The following is a 26600-nucleotide window of genomic DNA, read 5'->3' on the forward strand; positions in this document are numbered from 1 at the left end:
TTTATTTTCAGATTTTTTTATTTTAAAACCAAATTCAAATTTTCAAATTGCTATGGTGGGATTTGAAGTCACGATCTCTGGATTACTAGTCCAGTAACAATCATTACACTACTGTACCCACTTAAGTACAACACAGTTCACTCATCTGCAGCAGAACTGGTTAAAGTGTGAAGTTCTATGAATCGTTCAAGAACTTGGAAAACACAAGGAAAACAAAGGTTCCAAGCTCATGATCACGCTGTGCCAATTCAGCGTCTCTGCAGTTGAAATGAAGACTGAGAAACATCATGGTTACTCAAACTAGGATTAGATGCTATGATGTGAGAGTTTACAAATCATAAGGATAACACAAGATGTTATGAGGTACTTACTGTAAACTTCCTCACTCCTTGTAGACCAGGGAATTTCTGATAGGATATATCTGCCTTTACTTTGCCAGCATCGAGGTCACCTGTGTATATCTGTTTGATACCGGCACTGTTTATTAAAGGTACGCATTCATCACAAGGGCATTTGGTAACAAATATCATTGTTTTTTCATCATCTTTAATATCCTGACACCTACAGAAGGAACACATTGCACACTTAATAACCGGAGGTTGAACAATGGAATACCCAGTCTATCACCTGATAATTAACCTATTGGCAAGGATATCCTCAAGTCTTAATTAAATTGTGCACATCAGTATTCCCCACTGTGTGTTCTATTTGTACAGATCATGAGAATATTTAAAAAAGATAGTTTTTTTTTTCAAATTTTGCATCTGGATCAGAGGAACTGATCACTCTGGGTTTCAAGTTCCCCAGATAAGGTTGTATGATGCCATCATCTCATGAATTTTGCATGACAGCAAAGAAGCATTAAAGCAGCATAAACAGAAAATTCCGGAAACACTCAACAAGTCAGCCTCAGTTTTTCTTGAAATGATGACTTATTGCTTCTCTTCACAGATGATGGCACTCACTTCTGAGGACAAGTAAACGTGTCACATGATGTAAAGCATCCTCTTGGCTTGTGCCAGTTTTCAATTTGCTATAGGGTTTATCTATTTTCACTGGGCTTAACTTAATGACGTAGCCGTTATTATTTCACATTGAGATAATTTGGAAATTGGAAGTTTTAGTGGAAACACATGGAAGTTTTACCTTCATAATTGATGGAATGTTACTTATAAAAATTAGGAATTAGATTAGCCACACTCTCGATAGCTAGCGAACCCTTTAAGGGTTGCTTCCAACTGTCAGAAACATTTTGATAGTGGGGAAATTTGTAGTCAGTCAGAAATGAAGCCATTATGATGGCCTAGTTAGGGAGTAGTACGATCACACAATAGACAGATTATGTATAGTGTAAAACACTTAGAACTGCAACAATATTCTTCAAATCCATACAAACCTCTTACTTCAGATCATATTTCACTGTACAGCATTTGTCTCCAAAAATGCAAATTTTAAAAGCCAGAGGTTTAAAAGAAAAACACACACAAATATTTAGGACCAATTCTCTCTGTTTATGTTTGAGTCAATGACAGCTAGATGGCACTTTTAAGACTCTGATGAACCAACACTGGTAGTCAAAGTGATGGCTAAATTATGGTTTGTCTTTGATGCCAACAACTTACTTTGTTTGGACATTCACCATCTAAGATGCAGAGTATTAAGCGGTTACCTAATCACCATCCAGAGACTCGAGCACATAATCCAGGCTGGCATTCCAGTGCAGTACTGAGGGAGTGCATTGTCAGAGGTGCCGTCTTTCAGATAAGATATTAAACAGAGTCTGTCCTCTCAGGTGGATGCAAAAGGTCCCATGGCACTATTTGGAAGAGGAACAGGAGAGTTCTCCTTGTGTCCTGGCCAATATTGATCCCTCAACCAACATCACTAAAACAGATTATCTAGTCATTATGGCATTGCTTGCGAGACCTTGCTGTGTGCAAATTGGCTGCCACATTTCCTATGTTACAACAGTAACATAGGAAACTACTTCATTGGCTGTATAACACTTTGGGATGTCTGGAGATTGTGCAAGGCGCTATAAAAATGCATGTATTTCTTTCTTCTTTTATGCATTGGTAATCTCAGAGGGTTAAAATAAATTGTTCCCAAGTGCTTTGAGTACTTACCGGAAGGTTAAAGCATTCTGCTCGGCATGTATAATGTACCGAAACTTCCTGGCTTCTCGGTCTTTCTGCTGCTTCTCATCCATCTGAGGGTAATCTGCATATTCGGACCCCATTGGGTAGGCGTTATAACCGCATCCAATCAGGTACCTGGCTCCTGTTCCATCACAGTTACTCTACAAATAAACAATCAATCAATCATTTGGACAGAAGTAAAAAAAAATGATAACATCCATCAGGACTCCTGCAGGCAGTGCCTGCTCCAATAGCTCATGGTAAACAAAGTGCTGAATGAATTCAGGCAGGTGTCCCGAGACTTGGCTTCATGATCAATTCTGCTTTAATACATATTAAAATAAATCAGCTGGAGATGAATAGAATGGTCCATTATGCCAGTTTCAGCCAATTAGAGAGGGGTTAATCTCTTGTACGATGGGAATTCAGAATGTTCACACTTTCAAAATATTTTTCAGATGAAACGTCAAACAAAATTTTAGAATGTGATCTCATCTCCGTGAAATGTAATGTTACGGAAATAATAGCATCACACGTGGTGGTAGAGGATACACATGGTGAGGTGACACCATACAGATGGTCGACCTGCCTAAAAGTAAACCAATGAGCGGCTCAATTACAAACCCATTAAATCAAAGGGAGCTAAACAGTCAGACATTTAAGGGCCATATTCTCTGCTCTGTATAAAGCTCATGGAAAAAAATAAATGTGAGTTAACAGTTGTGCAAGACCTCCAAGTCCTTGACTCCATCCCGTAGCATGCTACCCGCCACCATCTCAGCACAAACCCAGCCGGGCACGAGGTAGAAAAGGCCATCCATTAGCTGAAGAATAACAAGGCAACAGGAGCAGATGGAATTCCCACCGAAGCACTAAAGCATGGCGGAGAAACACTTTTGGCACGAATACATGACCTAATTTCTCTTATCTGGAAGGAGAGCATGCCAGGGGATCTTATGAACGGTGTAATCGTGACCATCTTCAAAAAAGGGGACAAGTCCGATTGCGGTAACTGCAGAGAAATTTCTCTGCTGTCGGCCACAGGGAAAATTATTGACAGAATCCTCCTCAATTGTCTTCTCCCTATGGCTAAAGAGCTCCTCCAAGAGTCGCAATGCGGATTCCGTCCACTGAGGGGTACAACGAACATGAACTTCGCTGCACGACAACTACAAGAGAAATGCAGTGAACAGCATCAACCCTTGTACAAGGCCTTCTTTGACCTCACAAAGGCCTTTGACACTGTCAACCGTGAGGGATTATGGAGCGTCCTCCTCCGTTTCGGCTGCCCTTAAAAGTTTGTCACCATCCTCCGTCTGCTCAACGACGACATGCAAGCCGTGATCCTGACCAATGGATCAACCACAGACTCAAGCAGGGCCGCGTCATCGCACCAACGCTCTTCTCAATCTTCCTTGCTGCAATGTTACATCTCAACCTTAGCAAGCTTCCAGCCGGAGTGGAGCTAAATTATAGAACAGATAGGAATCTGTTCAACCTCCACTGCCTCCAGGCCAGGTCCAAGGTCGTCCCATCCTCTGTCATTGAACTGCAGTACGCAGACGATGCTTGCATCTGAGCACACTCGGAGGCCGAACTCCAGGCCATCGTCAACACCTTCATCGTGGCGTACGAGAGCATAGGTCTTACGCTAAACATCCGTAAGACATGGGTCCTCTACTAACCTGATCCCGCCACACAGCACTGCCCCCCGATTATCAAAATCCACGATGAGGCCTTGGACAACGTGGACCATTTTCCACACCTCGGGAGCCTACTATCAGCAAGAGCAGACATTGACGACAAGATCCAACACCTCCTTCATTGCGCCAGCGCAGCCTTCAGTTGCCTGAGGAAGAGTGTGTTTGAAGACCAGGACCTCAAATCCGGCACCAAGCTCATTATCTACAGGGCAGTAGTGATACCCGCCCTCCTATATGGGCTCAGGGACGTGGACTATATACAGCAGACACCTCAAAGCGCTGGAGAAGTACCACCAATACTGCCTCCGCAAGATCTGCAAATCCAGTCGCACCAATGTCAGTGTTCTCGCTCAGGCCAACATCCCCAGCATCGAAGCATTGACCATGCTCGATCAGCTCCGTTGAGCGGGCCACATTGGCCGCATATCAGACACGAGACTCCCAAGGCAAGCGCGCTACGCGGAGCTTCGACACGACAAGCGAGTCCCAGGTGGGCAGAGGAAATACTTCAAGGACACCCTCAAAGCCTCCTTGACATAGTGCAACATCCCCATTGATTCCTGGGAATCCCTGGCCCAAGACCGCCCAAAGTGGAGGAAGAGCATCATGGAGGGCGCTGAGCACCTCAAGTCCCATCACCGAGAATAAGCAGAAACCAAGTGAAGACAGCAGAAGGAGCGTGCGTCAACCCAGGCTTCCCGACCACTCTTTCCTTCAACCACTGTCTGCCCCACCTGTGACAGAGACTGTAGGTCCTGCATTGGGCTCCTCAGTCACCTGAAAACTCACTTTTAGAGTGGAAGCAAGTTATCCTTGACTCCGAGGGACTGCTTATGATGATAATGAAGCCCTCTAGAAAGTAGTGAGTGGACTGATTTAGCTTTTTCTGTTCTCAGACTAAAATGTTTGGATAGATATACATATTTTTTTTTTTTTAATTCTTATCCTATACAAAATATCTATATATAAAATATTAGTTGACCTTCTGTAGCATTGCTCACTGGTAGCCCATGACATGGAGTACTCTTTGAGGTTTACCACACTTTATCCATTGCTGTAATACAGCAAATTTACTGGAAGCTATTGCACTATTTCGAAGATGGGCAGGGGAGTTCGTTCCGCTGTCCTGGACCAATATTTATCCCTCAACCATCATCACAAACAGATTATCTGGTCATTATCACATTGCGGTTTGTTGGACTTTGCTGTACGCAAATTACTGTTTTCTACATTACAACAGTAACGACACTTCAAAAGTACTTCATTGGCTGTAAATCCTGAGGTCATGAAAGGCTCTGTATAAATTGAAGTTTTTATTTCTTTTTCTTTTTTTCTTCTTACAGCCCTCCATTAAGATATGTACAGCAGGCACCACCAATGCTGCCTCCTCAGGATCCTGCAAATCCATTGGCAGGATAGGTGCAACAATGCCAGTGTTCTCGCTCAGGCCAACATCCCCAGCATTGACCACGCTCGATCAGCTCCGATGGACGGGCCACATCGTCCGCATGACCAATACTAGACTCCCAAAACAAGCACTCTACTCGGAGCTCCGACATGGTAAGCGAGCCCCAGGTGGGCAGAGGAAACACTTCAAGGACACCCTCAAAGCCTCCTTGAAGAAGTGCAACATTCCCACCAACACCTGGGAATCCCTGGCCCAAGACCGCTCAAAATGGAGAAGCAGCATCCGGGAAGGCGACAAACACCCGAGTCTCTTTGCCGGGAGCAAATAGTGGAAGGAGCGCATGACAACCCAAGCACCCCACCCGTCCCTCCAACCACCGTCTGATCCACCTGTGACAGAGACTGTAGATGCTGCATTGGCCTCCTCAGTTATCCGAGAACTCATTAGTGTGGAAGCAAGTCATCCTAGACTCCGAGAGACGACCTAAGATGATATTTATCCAACCCTTATTTAAAGGAGTTAATTAATCACATCAAATGCTTTTGTTGCATTCACTACTGTGTGAGAACAAATATTTCATCTGGAGGATTCAATTTTGGGTCACACTATAACTAATTTAAATTCCTATATGTTAATAGTTTTAAACTAAACTATAAAATTATCTTCATCCAATAGCTTCCTCGGTTTATACACAGCTACATGAGTGAGTTGAAATTCTTCCATGCACAGCTTTCAATGTTTGATTTTATCGAATTCCCATATGCACTATTTTATCAAAGCCACTAATCCCTTTTCTTCCCGATTTGAGGGGGGGTGGGGTGTTGGAGAAGGATAAGGGTGCTACAATTGGCTGAAGGAAGAAGGGTGGGGGAAATCAAAGTTGCCATGATTTCCTGCCTAAAGTTGCCATTGGTCAAGGGCAGAATTGATCTCAGCTCGGATGCCCTGCACACTTGAATACCTTGCTGGTGTTCACTGTTTAGACTTGCCTATGGAGGGTAGCCATCGAGTGAAATGGTGACGGTGACTGTGATGTCACAGCCAAGCAAAGGGTCAAATGACTTCAGCAGAAAACCAGTAAAATTCCCTTTTTAAAATATACAATGCAAAAAGATAGAACTTACCCACTTTCCTTCTGCCCAGATCACTGCCCCAACTCCAATCTTTTGATCCTCTGAAATATATTAATGCAGGAGGATATTAATGCAAAATCAATTATACAAGTGTTTCAAAAGAACTTACTGTAGCCATGTATTAATTCTAAAAATCAAATATATAGGACACAGGATAGCTATAATTAAAAACCCGAGTATGGCACATCAAATGAAAGGTAGCGAGGGGTGCACGTTAGATATGTCTGTAGCAGAAAAAAAGTCAAGTGCCATAATCTTCCCAGATAATGAACCTTGCCAAATATAGATCAGGATAGATCTCTCAGGTAAGCAATCAATTTAAATGCTCCAACTTGAATTAAGCACAATTTTAAAAAGTGATTCCAGCAACCATCTGGATTGTTACTGTATAAATACACTACAACTTGTATTTTTATATCACCTTTAAACATCCCAAGGTGCTTCACAGAGGTATAATCAAATGAATGACAAAACAAGGAGATATTAGGAGGGGTGACTAAAAGCTTGGTCAAAAAAGTAGGTTTAAGGAGGGTCTTAAAGGAGGTTGAAGGTAACATAGGCATGGTTGAGAGTTTCAGCAGATGTGCTGAGGCAGGTGATGTTACATAGGTGGAAGGGGCGATCTTTGTGTTGGAGAGGATATGGAGTCAGAAGGTTAACTCAGGGTTGAATAGGGCAAGGGGGGGAATTTTGTGGGGGGTCAGTGGCAGATTGTGTAGGAAAAATTTTTTTTGACAGTGGGTCAGGACCCCGTTGCCATGAGCCTGTCCCAAATGTTGGATCTGTCAGCGCTGAGTAGTCCCGACACGCAGCGGCGGGGGAGGCAATTCAGATTATTATAACCTTGTTAACAGACTATTAAGAACTATTTTGAGCTCACCTTCACAATTTACCAGGTCGTCCACAGAGTCCACGCTGCTCGGGTTCACAGGTAAGGAGTTGAATGGCCAAGGAATCATCTCATTACTTGACAGCTGCAAATGTGCTATAAAAGCTCCCATCTCACAGCTCTTCACTTTCCAAGCTCAGAAGCTGTTGCTTACGGCATATGGAAGACAGATTGAACTTTATGCAGGTGGCAAGTGTTTGGAGTAAACTCTCTATCCAGTGTCACCTCATTGGAACAACCCCTCTCACCACTGACAGATTGTTTCTGTCATCTCAAGTTCTCCTGTCATCTATTACATCAGCATCAGTGCCCTTGAAACTATCTTACCTTGGTCCTCAGAATTCCACCACAATCAGTCCCAACACCAGCAACACCATTAACCTTCTCTGCAATCAACTAATGCTGCACAGGACAGAAGGCATCAGCACCCGACCATATCGCTGCCCAGGACCCCAGGGATGGCCTCACCATTGCTAGATTTACTTCACTTGACGTTGTACACCCTGGCTGTCACATTGGGGGGGGGGGGGGGGGGGGGGGAGGAAGGGAGCCAACGATTGGCAGTGGTTACGCTCTGAAATTGTTGAACTCGATGAGTCCAGAAGGCTGTAAAGTGCCTAAACGAAAGATGAGGTGCTGTTCCTTGTGTTATGTCTCAAATAAAGCAATGTGACTGAGTAGTGCAGACTTGAGTAAGTGTGACCTTAGTCTCTTTATTCTGACTCGAGCGCCGGCACAGCATCAGAGGCCTGCTTATATGCAGTGTACAAGGGATGCTGGGATCCCTTGGGACTCCAACAGATGCACCCTCTGGTGGCGGTAGAATGCTAGTTACAAGGTGTTGCATACATAACATCACTCTCCGCCTCCCCCCACCTCCCACGCGGCCAAAGTCAATAGTACACATATTTACAGGGTGAGACGATCTGGGGTTTCCGCTCCCTAGTCGATCGTCTCGGTATAAACACAGGTGCAGATGAGGTCGTTGGGCCTTGCTGGGCTGCTGGGGATGATGAGTTCAGCTTCGTGGTCAACCGTGATGTCGGTTGCCACTTGTGTGTGTATCGGAGGGTCATAGTTGGTGTTGTCCTCTTCAGGTTGCTCATGACTGTGAATCGTAGTTTAGTTTGGTCCAAATGCTTTCTGCAAGTTAGTCCATTTGCAAGTTTGACCTCAAACACCCTTCTCCCTTCTTTGGCTACGACAGTGCCAGCAAGCCATTTGGGACCATGTCCATAGTTGAGTACAAATACAGGGTCATTGACTTTAATATCACGTGACAAATTTGCGCGATCATGGTACATGCTTTGTTGATGCCGCTTGCCCTCAACATGATCATGGGGATTAGGGTGGACTAGAGAGAGCCTGGTTTTGATCGCCCTTTTCATGAGCAGTTCGGCAGGGTTGATCCCGGTGAGCGAGTGGGGTCTTGTGCGGTAGCTGAACAGGACTCTGGACAGGCGGGTATGCAGGGAGCCTTCCGACACACGTTTCAAGCTTTGCTTGATGGTTTGGACTGCCCGTTCTGCCTGGCCGTTGAATGCGGGCTTGAATGGGGCAGATGTGACGTGCTTGATTCCATTGTGGGTCATGAATTCCTTGAATTCAGCGCTGGTGAAGCACGGCCCATTGTCGCTGACAAGGACATCAGGCAGGCTGTGCGTGGCAAACATGGCTCGTAGGCTTTTGATGGTGGCAGTGGACATGCTTACGGACATTATTACACACTCAATCAATTTTGAATAAGCATCCACAACAACCAAAAACATTTTGCTAGAAACGGGCCAGCGAAGTCAACGTGGATCCTAGACCACGGTTTGGAGGGCCATGACCACAAACTTAGCGGTGCCTCCCTGGGTGCATTGTTCAGTTGAGAGCAAGTGTTGCATTGGCACACGCAAGACGCCAAATCTGAATCGATGCTGGGCCACATGGGATCTGGCTATAGCTTTCATCATTACTATGCCTGGGTGGGTACTGTTTAGGTTGCGTATGAACGTTTCACTGTCTTTCTTAGGCAAAACCATGCGATTACCCCACAAAAGACAGTCCGCCTGTATGGACATTTCGTCTTTGCGCCACTGGAATGGCTTGATCACTTCATGCATCTCCGCTGGAATGCTGGACCAGCTCCCATGGAGGACACAGTTTTTTTTTTTTTTTTTACAAGGGCCAGCAAAGAATCCTGGCTGGTCCAGATCCTGATCTGGCGGGCCGTAACGGGTGATTTTTCATTTTCAAATGCATCCATCACCAAGAGCAAGTCTGCAGGCTGTGCCATTTCCACCCCAGTGGTGGGCAATGGTAGCCGACTGAGAACATCAGCGCAATTCTCTGTGCCTGGCCTGTGGCGAATTACATAGTTATATGCAAACAGCATGAGCGCCCATCTTTGGATGCAAGTAGAGGCATTGGTATTAATATCTTTGCTCTCTGAGAATAGTGATATGAGCGGCTTATGGTCAATTTCTAACTCGAACTTAAGCCCAAACAGATACTGGTGCATTTTTTTTTTTACCCCGTAAACGCATGCCAGAGCTTCTTGTTCAATCATGCTGTAGGCCCTTTTGGCCTTGGACAAACTCCTGGACGCATAAGTGACTGGTTGCAATGTTCCCGATTTTTTTGCTTGTTGTAACACACACCTGACCCCGTATGAAGACGCATCGCAAGCTAGCACTGAACGTTTACATGGGTCATACAGAATAAGCAGTTCGTTGGAACATAACAGATTTCTGGCTTTCTCAAAAGCAGTCTCTTGTGATTTCCCCCATACCCAGTCATCTCCCATGCGTAGCAACACATGTAGAGGTTCTAGCAAGGTGCTTAAGCCAGGTAGGAAATTACCAAAATAATTGAGGAACCCCAGGAACGACCACAGCTCCGGCACATTCTGTGGTCTCGGCACGTTCTTGATGGCCTCCATCTTGGCGTCGGTAGGTCCGATGCCATCTGCCGCGAATCTTCTCCTGAAGAACTCGACCTATGGCGCCAGGAAAACACACTTCGAGCGTTTCAACCAGAGTCCCACACCATCTAGCCGACTTAGAACCTCTTCCAGGTTCTGCAAGTGTTCGATGGTGTCCCGACCTGTGATCAATATGTCGTCCTGGAAAACCACGGTGCGTGGAACCGACTTTAGCAGACTCTCCATGTTCCTTTGAAAAATAGCCGCGGCCGATCGAATCCCAAACGGGCATCTATTGTAGATGAACAGACCTTTGTGCGTGTTGATGCAGGTGAGGCCTTTCGAAGATTCCGCCAGGTCCTGCATCATGTAGGCCGAGGTCAGGTCCAACTTGGTGAACATCTTCCCTCCTGCCAACGTCACAAATAGGTCGTCTGCCTTGGGTAGCGGGTACTGTTCTGCAGCGAAAAATGGTTAATCGTTACTTTATAGTCCCTACAAATTCTGACCTTGCCATCGCCCTTGAGAACCGGAACAATCGGACTTGGCCCACTCGTTGAACTCAATCGGCGCGATGATGCCCTGTCGTTACAGCCTGTCCAGCTCGATCTCCACTTTCTCTTGCATCATGTATGGCACCGCACATGCCTTGTGGTAGATGGGTCGTGTACCGGGAACCAAGTGGATCTGCATCTTCGCCCCAGAGAAATTTCTGATGCCTGGCTCAAACAACGACGGGAACTTGCTCAAAACCTGGGCACATGAGGCGTCGTCGACAGACGAAAGTGCTTGGATGTCGTCCCGGTTCCAGCGGATTGTTCCCAGCCAGCTTCTGCTGAACAGTGTGGGGCCATCTCCTGGTACAATCAATTGTGGTAGTTCATGCACCGCTCCATCATAGGAGATTTTGACTGCTGCACTGCCAATTACAGGGATCTGCAACTTTAATGTAAGTTCTCAGCTTGGGCCTTTGTGCCTTGTTGCACCACAGCCTCTCAAAGGCCTTTTTGCCCATGTTAGACTGACTCGCACCTGTGTCCAATTCCATGGATACAGGACTTCCGTTCAGTTCAACTTTTAACATGATCAATGTACATTTCGTGGTGAAAGTGTGTACCCCGTACATTTCTGCCTCTTCGGTTCGAGTCTCTAGTTCAATTTGATCCGCCATGGATTGGTCTTCCTCTGCAATGTGATGGTTTGCAGGGTTTGCAGCTCGTCTGCACATTCGCTGGAGGTGTCCCATTGTTCCATAGCCTTTGCACGCATAGTGTTTGAAGCGGCACTGATGGGCTCAATGATCACCTCGCAGCGCCAACAAGGTGTTAATTGCCTCGCAGTCACACTTGATGGCGGACTCGGAGTCATCTGAGGTCGTGCAGCTGCAGGTGTGTATGTTCTGCCATACGCATTCTTGCCTGAAAACGACGTTACTTTGTGTACAGTACTTGCCGATGCATCTTTATGCTGCAAAATTTGTTTGGTGTTATCACTGGTGGACATAAATGCCTGGGCTATTGTTATGGCTTTGCTCAGGTTCGGTGTTTCAACAGTCAATAGTTTGCAAAGGAGTACCTCATGGCCAATGCCAAGTACAAAAAAGTCTCTTAGCATTTGCTCCAGGAATCCACCGAATTCGCAATGTCCTGCAAGGCGCCTTAGTTCGGCGACGTAGCTCACCACTTCCTGGCCTTCAGACCGTTGACGTGTATAAAATCGATACCTTGCCATTAGAACGCTCTCCTTCGGATTTAGGTGCTCCCGGACCAGCGTACACAGTTCTTCATACGATTTGGTTGTTGGTTTCACTGGAGCAAGAAGATTCTTCATGAGGCCATAGGTTGTTGCCCTGCAGACGGTGAGGAGGATCACCCTTCGTTTGGCAGCGTTCTCATTCCCTTCCAGCTCATTGGCCACGAAGTATTGGTCGAGTCGCTCCACGAAGACTTCCCAATCGTCACCTTCTGAGAATTTCTCCAGGATACCAACAGTTCTCTGCATTTTCGCGTGATGGTTCTTTATCTATTACTCGTCGACAGCTGTTATATCTCAAATAAAGCAATGTGACTGAGTACTGTAGACTTGAATAAGTGTGACCTTAATCTCTTTATTCTGACTCCAGAGTGCCGGCACAGCATGGGAGGCCTGCTCATATGCAGTGTTCCCAAGGGATGCTGGGATTCCTTGGGACTCCAACAGATGCACCCTCTGGTGGCGGTAGAATGCTGGTTACAAGGTGTTGCATACATAACACCTTGAGCTTGCGTTGAGCTTAGTTGGAACAGTGTGGGAGACCGAGGATGGAGAGGTCAGAGTAGGAATGGAGTGGAGAATTAAAGTGACAGGTGACCGGAAGCTCAGGGTCACACTTGAGGACTAAACGCAAAGCAGTCACCCAGTATACGCTTGGTCTCCCCAATGTAGAGGAGACCACATCGTGAGCAGCGAATACAGTATACTAAATTGAAAGTAGTACAAGTAAATTGCTGTTTCACCTGGAAGGAGTATTTGGGGCCCTGGATAGTGGAGGAGGTAAAAGGGCAGTTGTTGCATCTCCTGCGCTTGAACGGGAAGGTGCCGTGGGAAGGAGAGGGGTTGCTGGGAGTGACTGTGGAATGGACCAAGGTGTCGCGGAGGGAGCAGTCCCTTCGGAATGCTGTGAGGGGAGGGGAAGATGTGATTGGTGGTGGAATCACACTGGAGGTGGTGGAAATGGCAGAGGATGATCCGTTGAACGTGGAGGCTGGTGGAGTGAAAGGTGAGACCAAGGGAACCCTCTCATGGTTCTGAGAGGTGCGGGAAATAGAACGGATACGGTCGAGGGCCCTGTTAACCACGGCGGAGGGGAATCCTCTGTTGAGGAAATTGGCAGTTATTTTCTGCTGTCAGCCTACAAATGAGCAGATTTATCGAATTCAATTTCATAACCTTCTACGGGTAAACTGTTGTAGGATTCAAACTCGTAACCTCTAGGATTATTTGCCCAGTACCATAATCATTACACTACCAAAACCCACATAGTTCCTGATGCTTACCATATTCTCACAATGGCCAGTATGTGACAGCAGTTTGCCCTGCACTACGATGGAGCAAACGTGCTGAAGCAATACAACAAATGACTGACACAAGGTAAAAATATTGCATGTTATTGATACTGAATGATACAGACTTCACAGCTATAATATTTAATAACATTAACCGGCACCTTAAAAATATCACTAACTTTGTTCTTCCCTTACCAAAACTTAGCGATAATATTTTTTGCCTGGACCACCAAAGTATTTACTTAAAGTGTAAGCACTTTTAGTTGATGCCTCCTTCCCCGGAATTATTCTCTAATTTATTTAAAGATATTTCCCCCTTCAGCTTTGCCTCTCACGATGGAGTTATAGCTCCTGCGGCGGCTGCGGTTGGTTAACAGTGCCCAGTGAGTGTTTGCCCACCATCAAGCTTACAATGTCCAGTGCCCCAAACATTTCTATCCATCCTGAGAGCAAAGATCAGGGGGAACGATAGCATATTGGCTATCTAGACGCGTGGACAAATGACCCCGCGACGCGAGTTCAAATCCCACCACAGTAGCTGGGAATTAAAACTCAGTTAATTAAATTTTTTAAAATCTGGAATAAAAAGCTGGTATCACTAATAGTAACCATGAAACCATCGGATTGTTGTAAAAACAAATCTGGCTCACTAATGCCTTTTAGGGAAGGAAATCTGCCGTCCTTACCTGGTCTGGCCGATATGAGACTCCAGACCCACAGCAATGTGGTTGACTCTGAAATGGCCCAGCAAGCCACTCAGTTGGAACAAACCGCTGTAAGAGAAGGGATAACCATCCGTGGCTAACTAAGGAAGTAAGGGATAGTATCAAATTGAAAACAAGGTGGCCAAGACTAGTGGGAGGCCAGAGGATTGGGAAACTTTATAAGTCAGCAAAGAATGACAAAAAAAATAATAGAGGGAAGATAGACTATGAAAGTAAACAAGCACAAAATATAAAAACAGATAGTAAGAGTTTCTGCAGGTACATAAAAAGGAAAAAAGAGTGGCTAAAGTAAATGTTGGTCCCCTAGCCGAGGAAACTGGGGAATTAATAATAGGGAACAGGGAAATGGCAGAGACTTTGAACAAATATTTTGTATCTGTCTTCACAGTAGAAGAAATTAAAAACATTCCAATAGGGGATAATCAAGGGGCCACAGGGAGGGAGGAACTTAATACAATCACGATCACTGAAGAAGTAGTACTCGGTAAAATAATAGGACTAAAGGTGGACAAGTCTCCTGGACCTGATGGCTTGCATCCTAGGGTCCTAAAAGAATTGGCTGCAAAGATAGTGGATGCATTGGTTGTAATCTACCAAAATTCCTTGAATTCTGGGGAGGACCTAGCGGATTGGAAAAACACAATTGAAACACCCCTATTTAAAAAAGGAGGCAGACAGAAAGCAGGAAACTATAGACCAGTTAGCCTAACATCTGTTGTTGGGAAAATGCTGGAGTCCATTATTAAGGGAAGCAGGACATTTGAAGAGGCATAATTCAATCAAGCAGAGTCAGCATGGTTTTATGAAAGGGAAATCATGTTTGACAAATTTACTGGAGTTCTTTGAGGATGTAACGAGCAGGGTGGATAAAGGGGCAACCAGTGGATGTGGTGTATTTGGATTTCCAGAAGGCATTCGATAAGGTGCCACATAAAAGGTTACTGCACAAGATAAATGTTCACAGGGTTGGGGGTAATATATTAGCATGGATTGAGGATTGGCTAACGAACAAAAAACAGAGAGTCGGGATAAACGGGTAATTTTCCGGATGGCAAACAGTAACTAGTGGGGTGCCGTAGGGATCGGTGCTGGGGCCTCAACTACATACAATCTATATTAATGACTTGGATGAAAGGATTGAGAGTAATTTAGTTAAGTTTGCTGATGATACAAAGATGGGTGGGAAAGCAAATTGTGAGGAGGACACAAAAAATCTGCAAAGGGACATTGACAGGCTAAGTGAGTGGGCAAAAATTTGGCAGATAGAGTATAATGTAGGAAAATGTGAGGTTATCCACCTTGGCAGAAAAAATAGAATAGCGAATTATAATTTAAATGGAGAAAAATTGCAAAGTTCTACAGTAGAGAGAGACCTGAGGTCCTTGTGCATGAAACACAAAAAGTTAGTATGCAGGTACAGCAAGTAATCAAGAAGGCAAATAGAACGTTGGCCTTTATTGCAAGGGGGAGAGAACATAAAAGCAGAGAAGTCCTGCTACAGGGTATTGGTGAGGCCACACCTGGAGTACTGCGTACAGTTTTGGTCTCCGTATTTAAGGAAGGATATACTTGCATTGGAGGATGTTCAGAGAAGATTCACTAGGTTGATTCCGGAGATGAGGGGTTTGACTTATGAAGATAGGTTGAGTAGGTTGGGACTATACTCATTGGAATTCAGAAGAATGAGAGGTGATCTCATCGAAACATATAAGATAATGAGAGGGCTCGACAAGGTGGATGCAGAGAGGATATTTCCACTCATAGGGGAATCTAAAACTAGGGGACATAGTCTCAGAATAAGGGGCCGCCCATTTAAAACTGAGATGAGGAGGAATTTCTTCTCTCTGTGGAATTCTCTGCCCCAGAGGAGGCTGGGTCATTGAATATATTTAAGGCGGAGATAGACAGATTTTTGAGCGATGAGGGAATAAAGGGATATGGGGAGTGGGCAGGAAAGTGGAACTGAGTCCATGATCACATCAGCCATGATCTTATTAAATGGCGGAGCAGGCTCGAGGGGTCAAATGGGCTACTCCTGCTCCTATTTCTTGTGTTCTTTAGTTCTTGAAAAGCAATAATAAGAATGTACCACCCGGCATCCATCTCAGCACTGGCTACGGACACGACAAAGGCACATGCAGTCCATTCGACTCCTGACTAACATCTGGGGACTTGAGCCAAAATTGGGAGAGCTGTCCCACAAACTGGTCAAGCAATGTCCCAGACTTCTCCATCACCATCCCTGGGTACGTCCTGTCTCACCGGCAGGACAGACCCACCCGAGGTGGCGGCACAGTGGTATACTGTCAGGAGGGAGTGGTCCTGGGAGCCCGCAGCATGGACTCAGGGACCCATGAAGTCTCGGCTTCAGGTCAAACATGGACGCTAGGCGTACCCAAAAATGAGGTGCCAACCTGGGGAAGTTGCAACACAGGACTACATGCATGATAAACAGCGAAAGCAGCACGCTATAGACAGAGCTAAGTCATCCACAATCAACGGATCAGATCAAAGCTCTGCAGTCCTGCCATATTCAGTCGTAAATGGTGATGAACAATTGAACAGCTAACGGGAGGAGGCTCCATGGCTATCCCATCTTCAATGATGGTGGAGCCCAGCACGTGTATGCAAAAGACAAGGCTGAAGCACTTGCAACCATCTTCAGCCAGAAATGCCGAGTGGATGATCCATATCAGCCTCCCAGAGGACCCCACCATCACAGAAACCAGTCTTCAGCCAATTCGATTCATTCCATGTGATATCAAGAAACGGCTGAGCACACTGGATACAGCAAAGACTATGGGCCCTGACAACATCCCGACTGTACTAGCCGCGTCTCTTGTACCTGTACTGGAACAGCTTGGCAACACTGGCATCTACCAGACAATGTGGAAAACTGTCTAGGTATGTCCTGTCACAAAAAGCAGGACAAATCCAATCCGACCAATTACTGCTCCATCAGTCTAGTCTCAATCATCAGCAAAATGATATCAAGTGTCACTTACGCATCAACAACCTTCTCACTGACGCTCAGTTTGGGTTCTACCAGGACCACTCGGTTCCAGACCTCATTACAGCCTTGATCCAAACATGGACAAAAGAGCAGAATTCCAGAGGTGAGGCAAGAGTGACTGCCCTTGACATCAAGCCAGCATTTGACAGAGTGTGGCATCAAGGAGCCAGAGTAAAATTGAAGTCAATGGGAATCAGGGAGAAAACTCTCCACTGGCTGGAGTCATACCTAGGACATTGTTGCAGGAGTTCCTCAGGGCAGTGTCCAAGGCCCAACCATCTTCAGCTGCTTCATCAATGACCTCCCTTCCATCATAGGGTGAGAAGTGGGGATATTTGCTGATCATTGCAGTGTTCAGTTCCATTCGCAATCCCTCAGATAATGAAGCAGTCCATGCCCACTTGCAACAAGATCTGGACGATAGCCAGGCTTAGGCTGATAAGTGGCGAGTAACATTCGCGCCACAGAAGTGTCAGGCAATGACTATCTCCAACAAGCGAGAGTCTAAACACTGCCCCCTTGACATTCGACAGCATTACCATCGCCGAATCCCCTACCATCAACATCTTGGGGGTAACCATTGACAGAAACTTAACTGGACCAGCCACATGCAAGAGGAAGGGATTCAAATTCCTGGGACATTGGAACTTCTGGGGGAGGTGGGACCAGTACAAACCAGACGATCTGCATCTGGGCAGGACCGGAACCGATGTCCTAGGAATTTGTGTTTGCTAGTGCTTTTGGGGAGGGTTTAAACTAATATGGCAGGGGGATGGGAACCTATGCAGGGAGACAGGGGGAAGTAAAATGAGGGCAGAAGCAAAAGGTAGAAAGGATATAAGTAAAAGTGGAGGGCAGAGAAATCAAAAGGCAAAAGTCAAAAAGGGCCACGTTACAACATAATTCTAAAAGGACAAATAGTGTTAAAAAAACAAGCCTGAAGGCTCTGTGTCTCAATGCGAGGAGCATTCGTAATAAGGTGGATGAATTAACTGCGCAAACAGCTGTTAACGGATATGATGCAATTGGGATTACGGAGACATGGCTCCAGGGTGACCAAGGCTGGGAGTATTCAATATTCAGGAAGGATAGACAGAAAGGAAAAGGAGGTGGGGTAGTGTTGCTGATTAAAGAGGAGATTAACGCAATAGTAAGGAAGGACATTAGCTTGGATGATGTGGAATCTGTATGGGTAGAGTTGCGGAACACCAAAGGGCAGAAAACTCTGGTGGGAGTTGTGTACAGACCACCACAGTAGTAGTGAGGTTGGGGATGGCATCAACAGGAAATTAGGGATGCTTGCAATAAAGGTACAGCAGTTATCATGAGTGACTTTAATCTACATATAGATTGGGCTAACCAAACCAGTAGCAATACGGTGGAGGAGGATTTCCTGGAGTGTATAAAGGATGGTTTTCTAGACCAATATGTCGAGGAACCAACCAGAGAGCTGGCCATCCTAGACTGGGTGTTGTGTAATGAGAGAGGATTAATTAGAAATTTTGTTGTGCGAGGCCCCTTCGGGAAGAGTGATCATAATATGGTAGAATTCTTTATTAAGATGGAGAGTGACACAGTTAAGTCAGAGACTAGGGTCCTGAACTTAAAGAAAGGTAGCTTTGATGGTATGAGACATGAATTGGCTAGGATAGACTGGCGAATGATACTTAAAGGGTTGACGGTGGATAGGCAATGGCAGATATTTAAAGATCACATGGATGAACTTCAACAATTGTACATCCTTGTCTGGCGTAAAAATAAAACCGTGGCTAACAAGGGAAATTAAGGATAGTGTTAAATCCAAGGAAGAGGCATCTAAATTGGCTAGAAAAAGCAGCAAACCTGAGGACTGGGAGAAATTTAGAATTCAGCAGAGGAGGACAAAGGGTTTAATTAAGCGGGGGAAAATAGAGTACGAGAAGAAACTTGCCGGGAACGTAAAAACTGACTGCAAAAGCTTCTATAGATATGTGAAGAAAAAAAGATTAGTGAAGACAAAGGTAGGTCCCTTGCAGTCAGAATCAGATGAATTTATAATGGGGAACAAAGAAATGGCAGACCAACTGAACAAATACTTTGGTTCTGTCTTCACTAAGGAAGACACAAATAACCTTCAGGAAATTCTAGGGGTCTAGCGAGAAGGAGGAACTGAAGGAAATCCTTATTAGTCAGGAAATTGTGTTAGGGAAATTGATGGGATTGAAGGCCGATAAATCCCCAGGGCCTGATAATCTGCATCCCAGAGTACTTAAGGAAGTGGCCCTAGAAATAGTGGATGCATTGGTGATCATTTTCCAACATTCTATAGACTCTGGATCAGTTCCTATGGATTGGAGGGTAGCTAATGTAACCTCGTTTTTTAAAAAAAGGAGGGAGAGAGAAAACAGGGGCTTATAGACCGGTTAGCCTGACATCGGTAGTAGGGAAAATGTTGAATCAATTATTAAAGATGTAACAGCAGTGTATTTGGAAAGCAGTGACAGGGTCGGTCCAAGTCAGCATGGATTTATGAAAGGGAAATCATGCTTGACAAATCTTCTAGAATTTTTTGAGGATGTAACTAGTAGAATGGACAAGGGAGAACCAATGGATGTGGTGTATTTGGACTTTCAAAAGGCTTTTGACAAGGTCCCACACAAGAGATTAGTGTGCAAAATTAAAACACATGGTATTGGGGGTAATGCATTGACGTGGATAGAGAACTGGTTGGCAGACAGGAAGCAAAGAGTAGGAAGAAATAGGTCCTTTTCAGAACTAGTGGGGTACTGCAAGGTTCAGTGCTGAGACCCCAGCTATTTACAATATACATTAATGATTTAGACGAAGGAATTGAATGTAATATCTCCAAGTTTGCAGATGACACTAAGCTGGGTGGCAATGCGAACTGTGAGGAGGATTCTAAGAGGCTACAGGGTGACTTGGGCAGGTTTGGTGAATGGGCAAATGCATGGCAGATGCAGTATAATGTAGATAAATATGAGGTTATCCATTTTGGTGGCAAAAACAGGAAGGCAGAATATTATCTGAATGGTGACAGATTAGGAAAAGGGGAGATGCAACGAGACCTGGGTGTCATGGTACATCAGTCATTGAAAGTTGGCATGTAGGTACAGTAGGCGTGAAGAAGGCAAATGGCATGTTGGCCTTCATAGAGAGAGGATTTGAGTATAGGAGCAGGGAGGTCTTACTGCAGTTGTACAGGGCCTTGGTGAGGCCACACCTGGAATATTGTGTACAGTTTTGGTCTCCTAATCTGAGGAAGGACATTCTTGCTATTGAGGGAGTGCAGCGAAGGTTCACAGACTGATTCCTGGGATGGCAGGACTGACATATGAAGAAAGACTGGATCGACTAGGCTTATAGGGCCCAAGTTTCCGATGCTGGAGAAAACAGCGCACCTCTAAGATTTACGTGACCTGTCTGGCATTAAAAAGCGCGCCAAAAAGCGCGGGGAATTCTCCGGTCGTCCTGGAGCGTGGCGTGACGCAGCGGAGTCTCCCTGGGGCGGAGCAAGTCGATCCCAGCCTGCAGGGGGCGGGGCTAAGGTCCTGCATGTTTTTCACAGTCGGCACCCTTGCGTGTGCGCGTTACAGTGTGCGCACTGGCTCAGCAGTGCGTTTTTCCATGGAAGTGTTTTTCTTTTGAAAATGATGGCTACTCCTTTTGTGGAAGTATCCTTTCACTGGTGAATGTATTTTCACTGGTTTCTGTGCATACAGTGTAGTATTGAGTTCTAGCAATCAGTTTTGCAGTATTGTTTTTCCCCCAGTCTGTCTTTGAATGGTGTGGGGACCGGGGAGGTGATCGGTGGGGGAAAAAACATGGGAAGAGATGGAGGAGCGTGGGTTGGGAGGGCACTCAAAATGATCAGAGGGCCGGAGGAGAGAGCAGGGGTGCCTATACCAATTGGGGGGGGGGGGGGGCAGAGGAGCGAGGTTCCGGGGTTACTGCATATTATAGTAATCATTTGTTCAGCCTCCGTCCCGCATTCAGCCTCCCCCCCACCTCCTGTTCAGCCCCTCCCCCCACTCTCTCCCCACCCCACCCTCTCTTCCCCCCCCTTCTCCACCCTCACTGTCAGAAACAGAGAGACAGAGAGAGAGACATGGAGAGAGGCGGACAGAAACACCTTCCCTTCACATAAAAGGGAGGAGTTCTATTTTTTTATTTGTTATTGATTGGTTGCTTATTATTTTGGTCTTGGTGCTTTAGATGCAGAGTTCCTTCTATGTTTTATTTGTTAATTACTTATTACTTTGTGTGTTTTGTTTAGTGTTTAGTGCTTTAAATGTACTTTGCTTCTTTAATGTTGTTGTGAAGGTGTTTAGTGCTTTGGAAAATCCTCTAACTTCCCCCCGCACCCCACCCCCCAACCTTTAGGAGTAAGTTTTCGCTGCCGAAACTTGCAAAACAGGCTGAAGTGGCTGGACACACCCCCGTTTGAAAAAAAATACCTGAACTAAAACGAACCTAAACTAACTCACTAGAACTGGAGCAAACTAAGTGCTGAGAATTGCAATTTCTAAGATACTCCAAACTAAACTAGTTGCTCCCAGAAAATTGGAGCAACTCCACCCGAAACTTAGGCCCAAAGTCACTGAAATTTAAAAGGATGAGAGGGGAACTCATAGAAACATAAAATTCTGACAGGACTGGACACGTTAGATGCAGGAAGAATGTTCCCAATGTTGGGGAAGTCCAGAACCAGGGGTCACAGTCTAAGGATAAGGGGTAAGCCATTTAGGACCGAGATGAGAAATTTCTTAGAAACATAGGCCCCAAGTTTCGGGCCGCGCCGAGCTGCACGCCTATTCTTCGCGCCTACAAGTGCGCAGGAAAAAAACTGTTTAATTCTCCGGCTCCTCAGAGCTCGAACTCAGCTTGGCGCAGCGCGCGAACTCAGCTTGGCGCAGCGCGCACATCATAGCGGGGGACGGAGCCAGACACTTGCGCCGATTCTCTAAGCAGTGGGGGGCGGGTCTAATTCAAATGAGCCAATGTCGTGCCGGCAACCCTTTGGAGCGTGCGCGCATGCGCAGTGTGAAACAAACATTGGCACTCGGCCATTTTTAAAGGGACTGGAGAAAAAGTGAAGATTTGTCTCTTGGACCCCTGGAAAGGCTTGTAATTTAATTTTTGTGATATTTGTGTGTGTGAGGGAGTGCTTTTAGCAGCACTGTTGAATAAATCACCTGCTGAAATCAGTGAGTTCAGCTTTTCACTGCTAAACTTGCAGAACCGGTGCTGCATTGGTGCATGCAAATTAAGGACTGTGTTTTGAGAAATAAGAGTGCCAATTCAACTTTGCAATGGATCAACGTCCACCAAGAACAAAGAATTTCTTGCATGAGGAAGTAGAGATATGAGTCAATGTAATTGAGCAGAGATGGCAGGAGCTAGATACCAGCAACAGAGGTCGCATAAAAATGCCACCAAAAGAAAAGAAGAAACGGTGGAACCAAGTTGCAGAAGATTACTGTGCAGTGGTGCATACCATGAGATCTGGAAGCCAGTGTAAAAAGAAATGGCACGACCTTGGTCAAGTAGTTAGTGTAAGTAATATTTCCCATTTTTAATTTAATCGTAATTGTAACCTGGCTATCTGTATGTCCCACCTTGCAGACTGACACATTCTCTGTAAAAAGTTATATTTTACTCTTTGCAGAAGAAATTGGCCCACAACAAAAGTGAGGCAACTCGGACAGGAGGAGGCATGCCCAATCTGCATCCACTGACACCACTGGAACAAAAGGTAGCTGCTATGATGAGTCGTACATGGAGAAAAGCAATCAGTACAGCACAAGTTGGGCCCGCTCGCGAGGAAGAGGGCATGTCCTGAAAATGCATCGTGGCCCTTTAAATCAACCTGCTATGTGTGAGAGTACTCATGTCACCCATCCGGCCCCCTCCCTTGCTGTTAAACATTTGACTGTTCTGATGTATTTTGCAGAACATGATGATGATGATGATGCTGCTGCTGCTGCTGCCAACCCTGAGGATCCTGAGGGTACAGAACAAGAACCAGTACAACCAGCTGCGGACGAACCAGACTGGATGATGGCAACGGTGACTGAAATTTCTGCAGGGGAGAGCTTCTAAATGAGTGTTTATAAGCCCCCATCAAGGGGCATCAGAGTTTCAACCCCTAGCATAGGTCTTGGTTCCACCTTCCATAGTTTGCTTCCGATGTTGCGGGTCCCAGTGGTGCTGCTGGTATAATGCAGCATTCTATAGTCAGTGCACTACCGTCCGAGCCGGCGCCTCCCTCTCGCATAGGTTCTGGTTCCACCTACTATGGTTTTGATTCCAACGCTGCGGGTCCCAGTGCTGCTGCTGCTATCATGGGCAGTTTACACCCATTTGTCCAACATCCCAGCCCATGGCTTGCACTCGAGTGCTGTCGTCTGGAACACCGAGTGCCCCACCATCCCAGCCCGAGCCTCTCTCTCTAGTACTGCCGTCTGCAACACAGCGCGTCCTACCGTTCTAGCCAGAGCCTCTCTCTCTAGATCTGCCGTCTGGAACACAGAGCGTCCCACAGTCCCAGCCCGCGCCTCCCTGTGTAGTGGTGCCGCTTGCAACACCGAGTGTCCCACTGTCCGTGCCCGCGCCGCCCAGTGTAGTGGTGCCACGAGGTAGACCCAGGCAGAGGAAAAGGAGATTGGAGACACGCTCTCCTGAGATGCAGTGTGCAACAGATGTGGATCAGGTTGTGGCTTTGGGTATGGAGATCAATGAGCTTACCCGATCACTCATCGGTGGTGGCAGTGCAGTGGGTGAAGAGAGTTTACGGTCCCGACGGGAGAAATAGCAGTAATGACACGGGAATTTAGGGAGGGAATATCCGAGGGAGTGCAATCGACGCACAGGCCATCAGGGAGGGCATGCAAATGACGGCACAGACCGTCAGGGAGGGCATGTAAGTGTCGGCACAGGCCGTCAGGGAGGGCCTGGTTGAGGTAGCTGCTGCAATAAGGGCACACAGCCCAGCCAATCAAATGACACCCCCATGATGAAGTGAACATTCATTGAGATATGGATGAGACATGGTTGCAGCCTTTCTTTGCTGCTTTTGTTCTTGTTCTTGATGTAGCTGTAGTAGCGTTTTTCAAATTGAAATTGTTTTGTAAATTTTGTAACTTTACAACTTATAAGTGATCTTATGGTTTTTAAGTGATCTTAGTGTAAATGCTCTCTCATTTTTTTGTATCTTAATTTTGCACCTAAAAAGTGATCCTGAAGTTTAAGTGTTCTTCAGAGTGTAAGATTTTTCACATTGAAACTGGTTTGTAAGTTTTGTAACTTTACAACTTATAAGTGATCTCAGGGTTTTCAAGTGATCTTATAGTGTAAATGCTCTCACATTCTGTAACTTATTTAATTTTGCATCTAAAAAGTGATCTTGAAGTTTAAGTGATCTTAGAGTGTAAAATTTTTCACACTGCAATTGTTTTGTAACTTTACAAGTTTATAAGTGATCTTCAAGAGTCATATTAAAAAGTATAGTTTGATACAACAAATATTTTATTACAGTGACGTTAACATTTCAATAAAATATTTTTTCATTAAAACTGTTTCATGTTCCATTAACACAACACAACGTAGGAACAACTGCAAAGAATAAACATGTCCATGTGCAAAAGTGGTCACAGAGCCCTCAGGCATCAGTAGTTGAAGTGTTCATGGATGAGCTGCTGGCGCAAGGCTCGAGCAATCGTTAAAGGGGCAAGATGGACGGCCCTCCTCCGACTTTGTGCTCCAGCATCAGGCACTTGCATGCTTTCCTGTTCGTCGTTATCATCCACATCCTGCTCTTCCGTAATACTATCATGCACTGGACCCTCACGTAGGTCTTCTGGTTCCACTACCAGATCCTGCTGCCTCATGATGGCTAAGTTATGAAGCATGCAGCACACAACAGTGAAGTGACCGACAATCTGAGGAGAGTATAGCAACTATCCTCCGGAATGGTCCAGGCATCGGACTCGCTGTTTCAATATGCCAATGGTCCTCTCAATGATGCTGTGCGTCGCAATTTGCGCCATGTTGTATTGACGGTCGGCTTCTGTCCGTGTCACGCGTAGGGGCGTCATGAGCCAGGTGGTCAGGCCGTACCCTTTGTCTCCCAGTAGCCAGCTCTGCCCTTCTGGCTGCTGCTGAAACATGTCAGATATAACGCTGTCGCGTAGGATGAACGCATCGTGGGTGCTGCCAGGGTATCTCGCATCGACTGACATGATGCGCTGTTTGTCATCACACACGAGCTGCACATTGATAGAGTGGAAACCTTTCCTATTTCGGTACTGCTCAGAATCCTCCACAGGTGCTCGCAAGGCTATGTGGGTACAATCAATACAGCCCTGTACCTTTGGGAAGCCGGTAAACCTGAAGAAGCCCACAGCCCTCTCATGGATCGCTTGTGCGGTCATTGGGAAATTGATGAAGTCATTCCTTCGCGCATACAGTGCAGCCATGACCTGGTAAATGTAGGCATGTATTGCACGTTGAGAGATGGCACACACATCGCCAGTTGTAGCCTGAAACGATCCTGAGGCATAGAAAGAAAGTGCCGCTGTTACCTTCACTGCAACAGACAGGGCAGTTGGCGTTCTGCTTCTGGGCTGCAAATCTGCTCTCTCCATATCACAGATCTCAGTGACAACTTCTCTGCGAAAACGCAGCCTTTTTACACAATCAGCCTCGCTCACGTCCAGGTACGAGCTCCTGGCTCGATATTGTCGAAGTGGGTAAGGTCTCCTGCCCATCAACCTACGGGCTACGACGTTCCTGGTGCGGTGAGCTCTAATCAATTCTCTCCTATGCAGTGAATTGATGGCGAACCATTGCATAATACGTGGTGTTGACAATGCAGCACCCATTCTGCAAATTTAAGTATAAAACTGTCTATGTGGCTGCCTCTCCCTGTCCAAGTGGCCTCAGTCCCCCTCACAGCTCGAAGGCTGCTTGATTGCTGTGTCTTTGCCTGCCGTCCAGTCACTGACGATGCCCCTATCCCGTGGTCAAATGGCCTCAGTCCCCTCACAGCTCGAAGGCTGCTGCTGCATCTTCGGCTGCCGTCGAGCCACTGACACCGCCCCTTAATCGTGGCCGAATGGCCTCAACCTCCTTGGAAAGCTGCATGCGTGGGTGTTGATTCTTCGGCTGCCGGCCAGCCACTCACGCCGCTCCTATCCCATGGCCGAATGGCCTCAACCTCCTTGGAAAGCTGCGTGTGTTGGTGTTGATTCTTCAGCTGCCGGCCAGCCACTAACAGAATGAAGGCCTGCCTGAAGCACAGCAGCTCAGCTCGAAGGCTGCTTGCTGCCGCTGTTGGGGCTGCCGTCGAGACACTGACGCCACACCCCTGCCTGTCTCCAACATGGAAGGTCTGCCTGAAGCACAGCAGCTCAAAGGCTGCTGCTGTTTCACACAGGTAGGAATATGGTTTATTTAATCTTTTCTTTGCTTATAAATTTTTATTCAGGTTGGATTTATTTGTATAATATTTGTATAAGTATAACTAAGGATTGATTGTAGAATTTAATGACTTCCCTTCCCCCCCTCCCCCTCCCCCCCTACGCCTAATTTGTAACCTACGCCTGATTTTCTAAAGCGGAGACAAGGTTTTTTACGAACGTA

The 26600-nt window shown here is 46.0% G+C and overlaps 1 protein-coding gene across 1 annotated transcript in view; it reads right to left on the reverse strand.

Moving 5' to 3' along the window:
- cdadc1 (cytidine and dCMP deaminase domain containing 1) overlaps positions 1 to 26600 on the reverse strand; it is a 68034-nt gene that overhangs the window by 15374 nt on the left and 26060 nt on the right. The window contains exons 5-7 of the mRNA XM_070894034.1: positions 6374 to 6423; positions 2127 to 2299; positions 372 to 561 (exon numbers count right to left, since the gene is read on the reverse strand). Of these exons, the coding sequence (XP_070750135.1) occupies positions 372 to 561; positions 2127 to 2299; positions 6374 to 6423 (413 nt within the window). The remainder of the gene's footprint in view (positions 1 to 371; positions 562 to 2126; positions 2300 to 6373; positions 6424 to 26600) is intronic.

This window comes from Pristiophorus japonicus, chromosome 11 (assembly GCF_044704955.1).
Source record: "Pristiophorus japonicus isolate sPriJap1 chromosome 11, sPriJap1.hap1, whole genome shotgun sequence".
Lineage (NCBI taxonomy): Eukaryota > Metazoa > Chordata > Chondrichthyes > Pristiophoridae > Pristiophorus > Pristiophorus japonicus.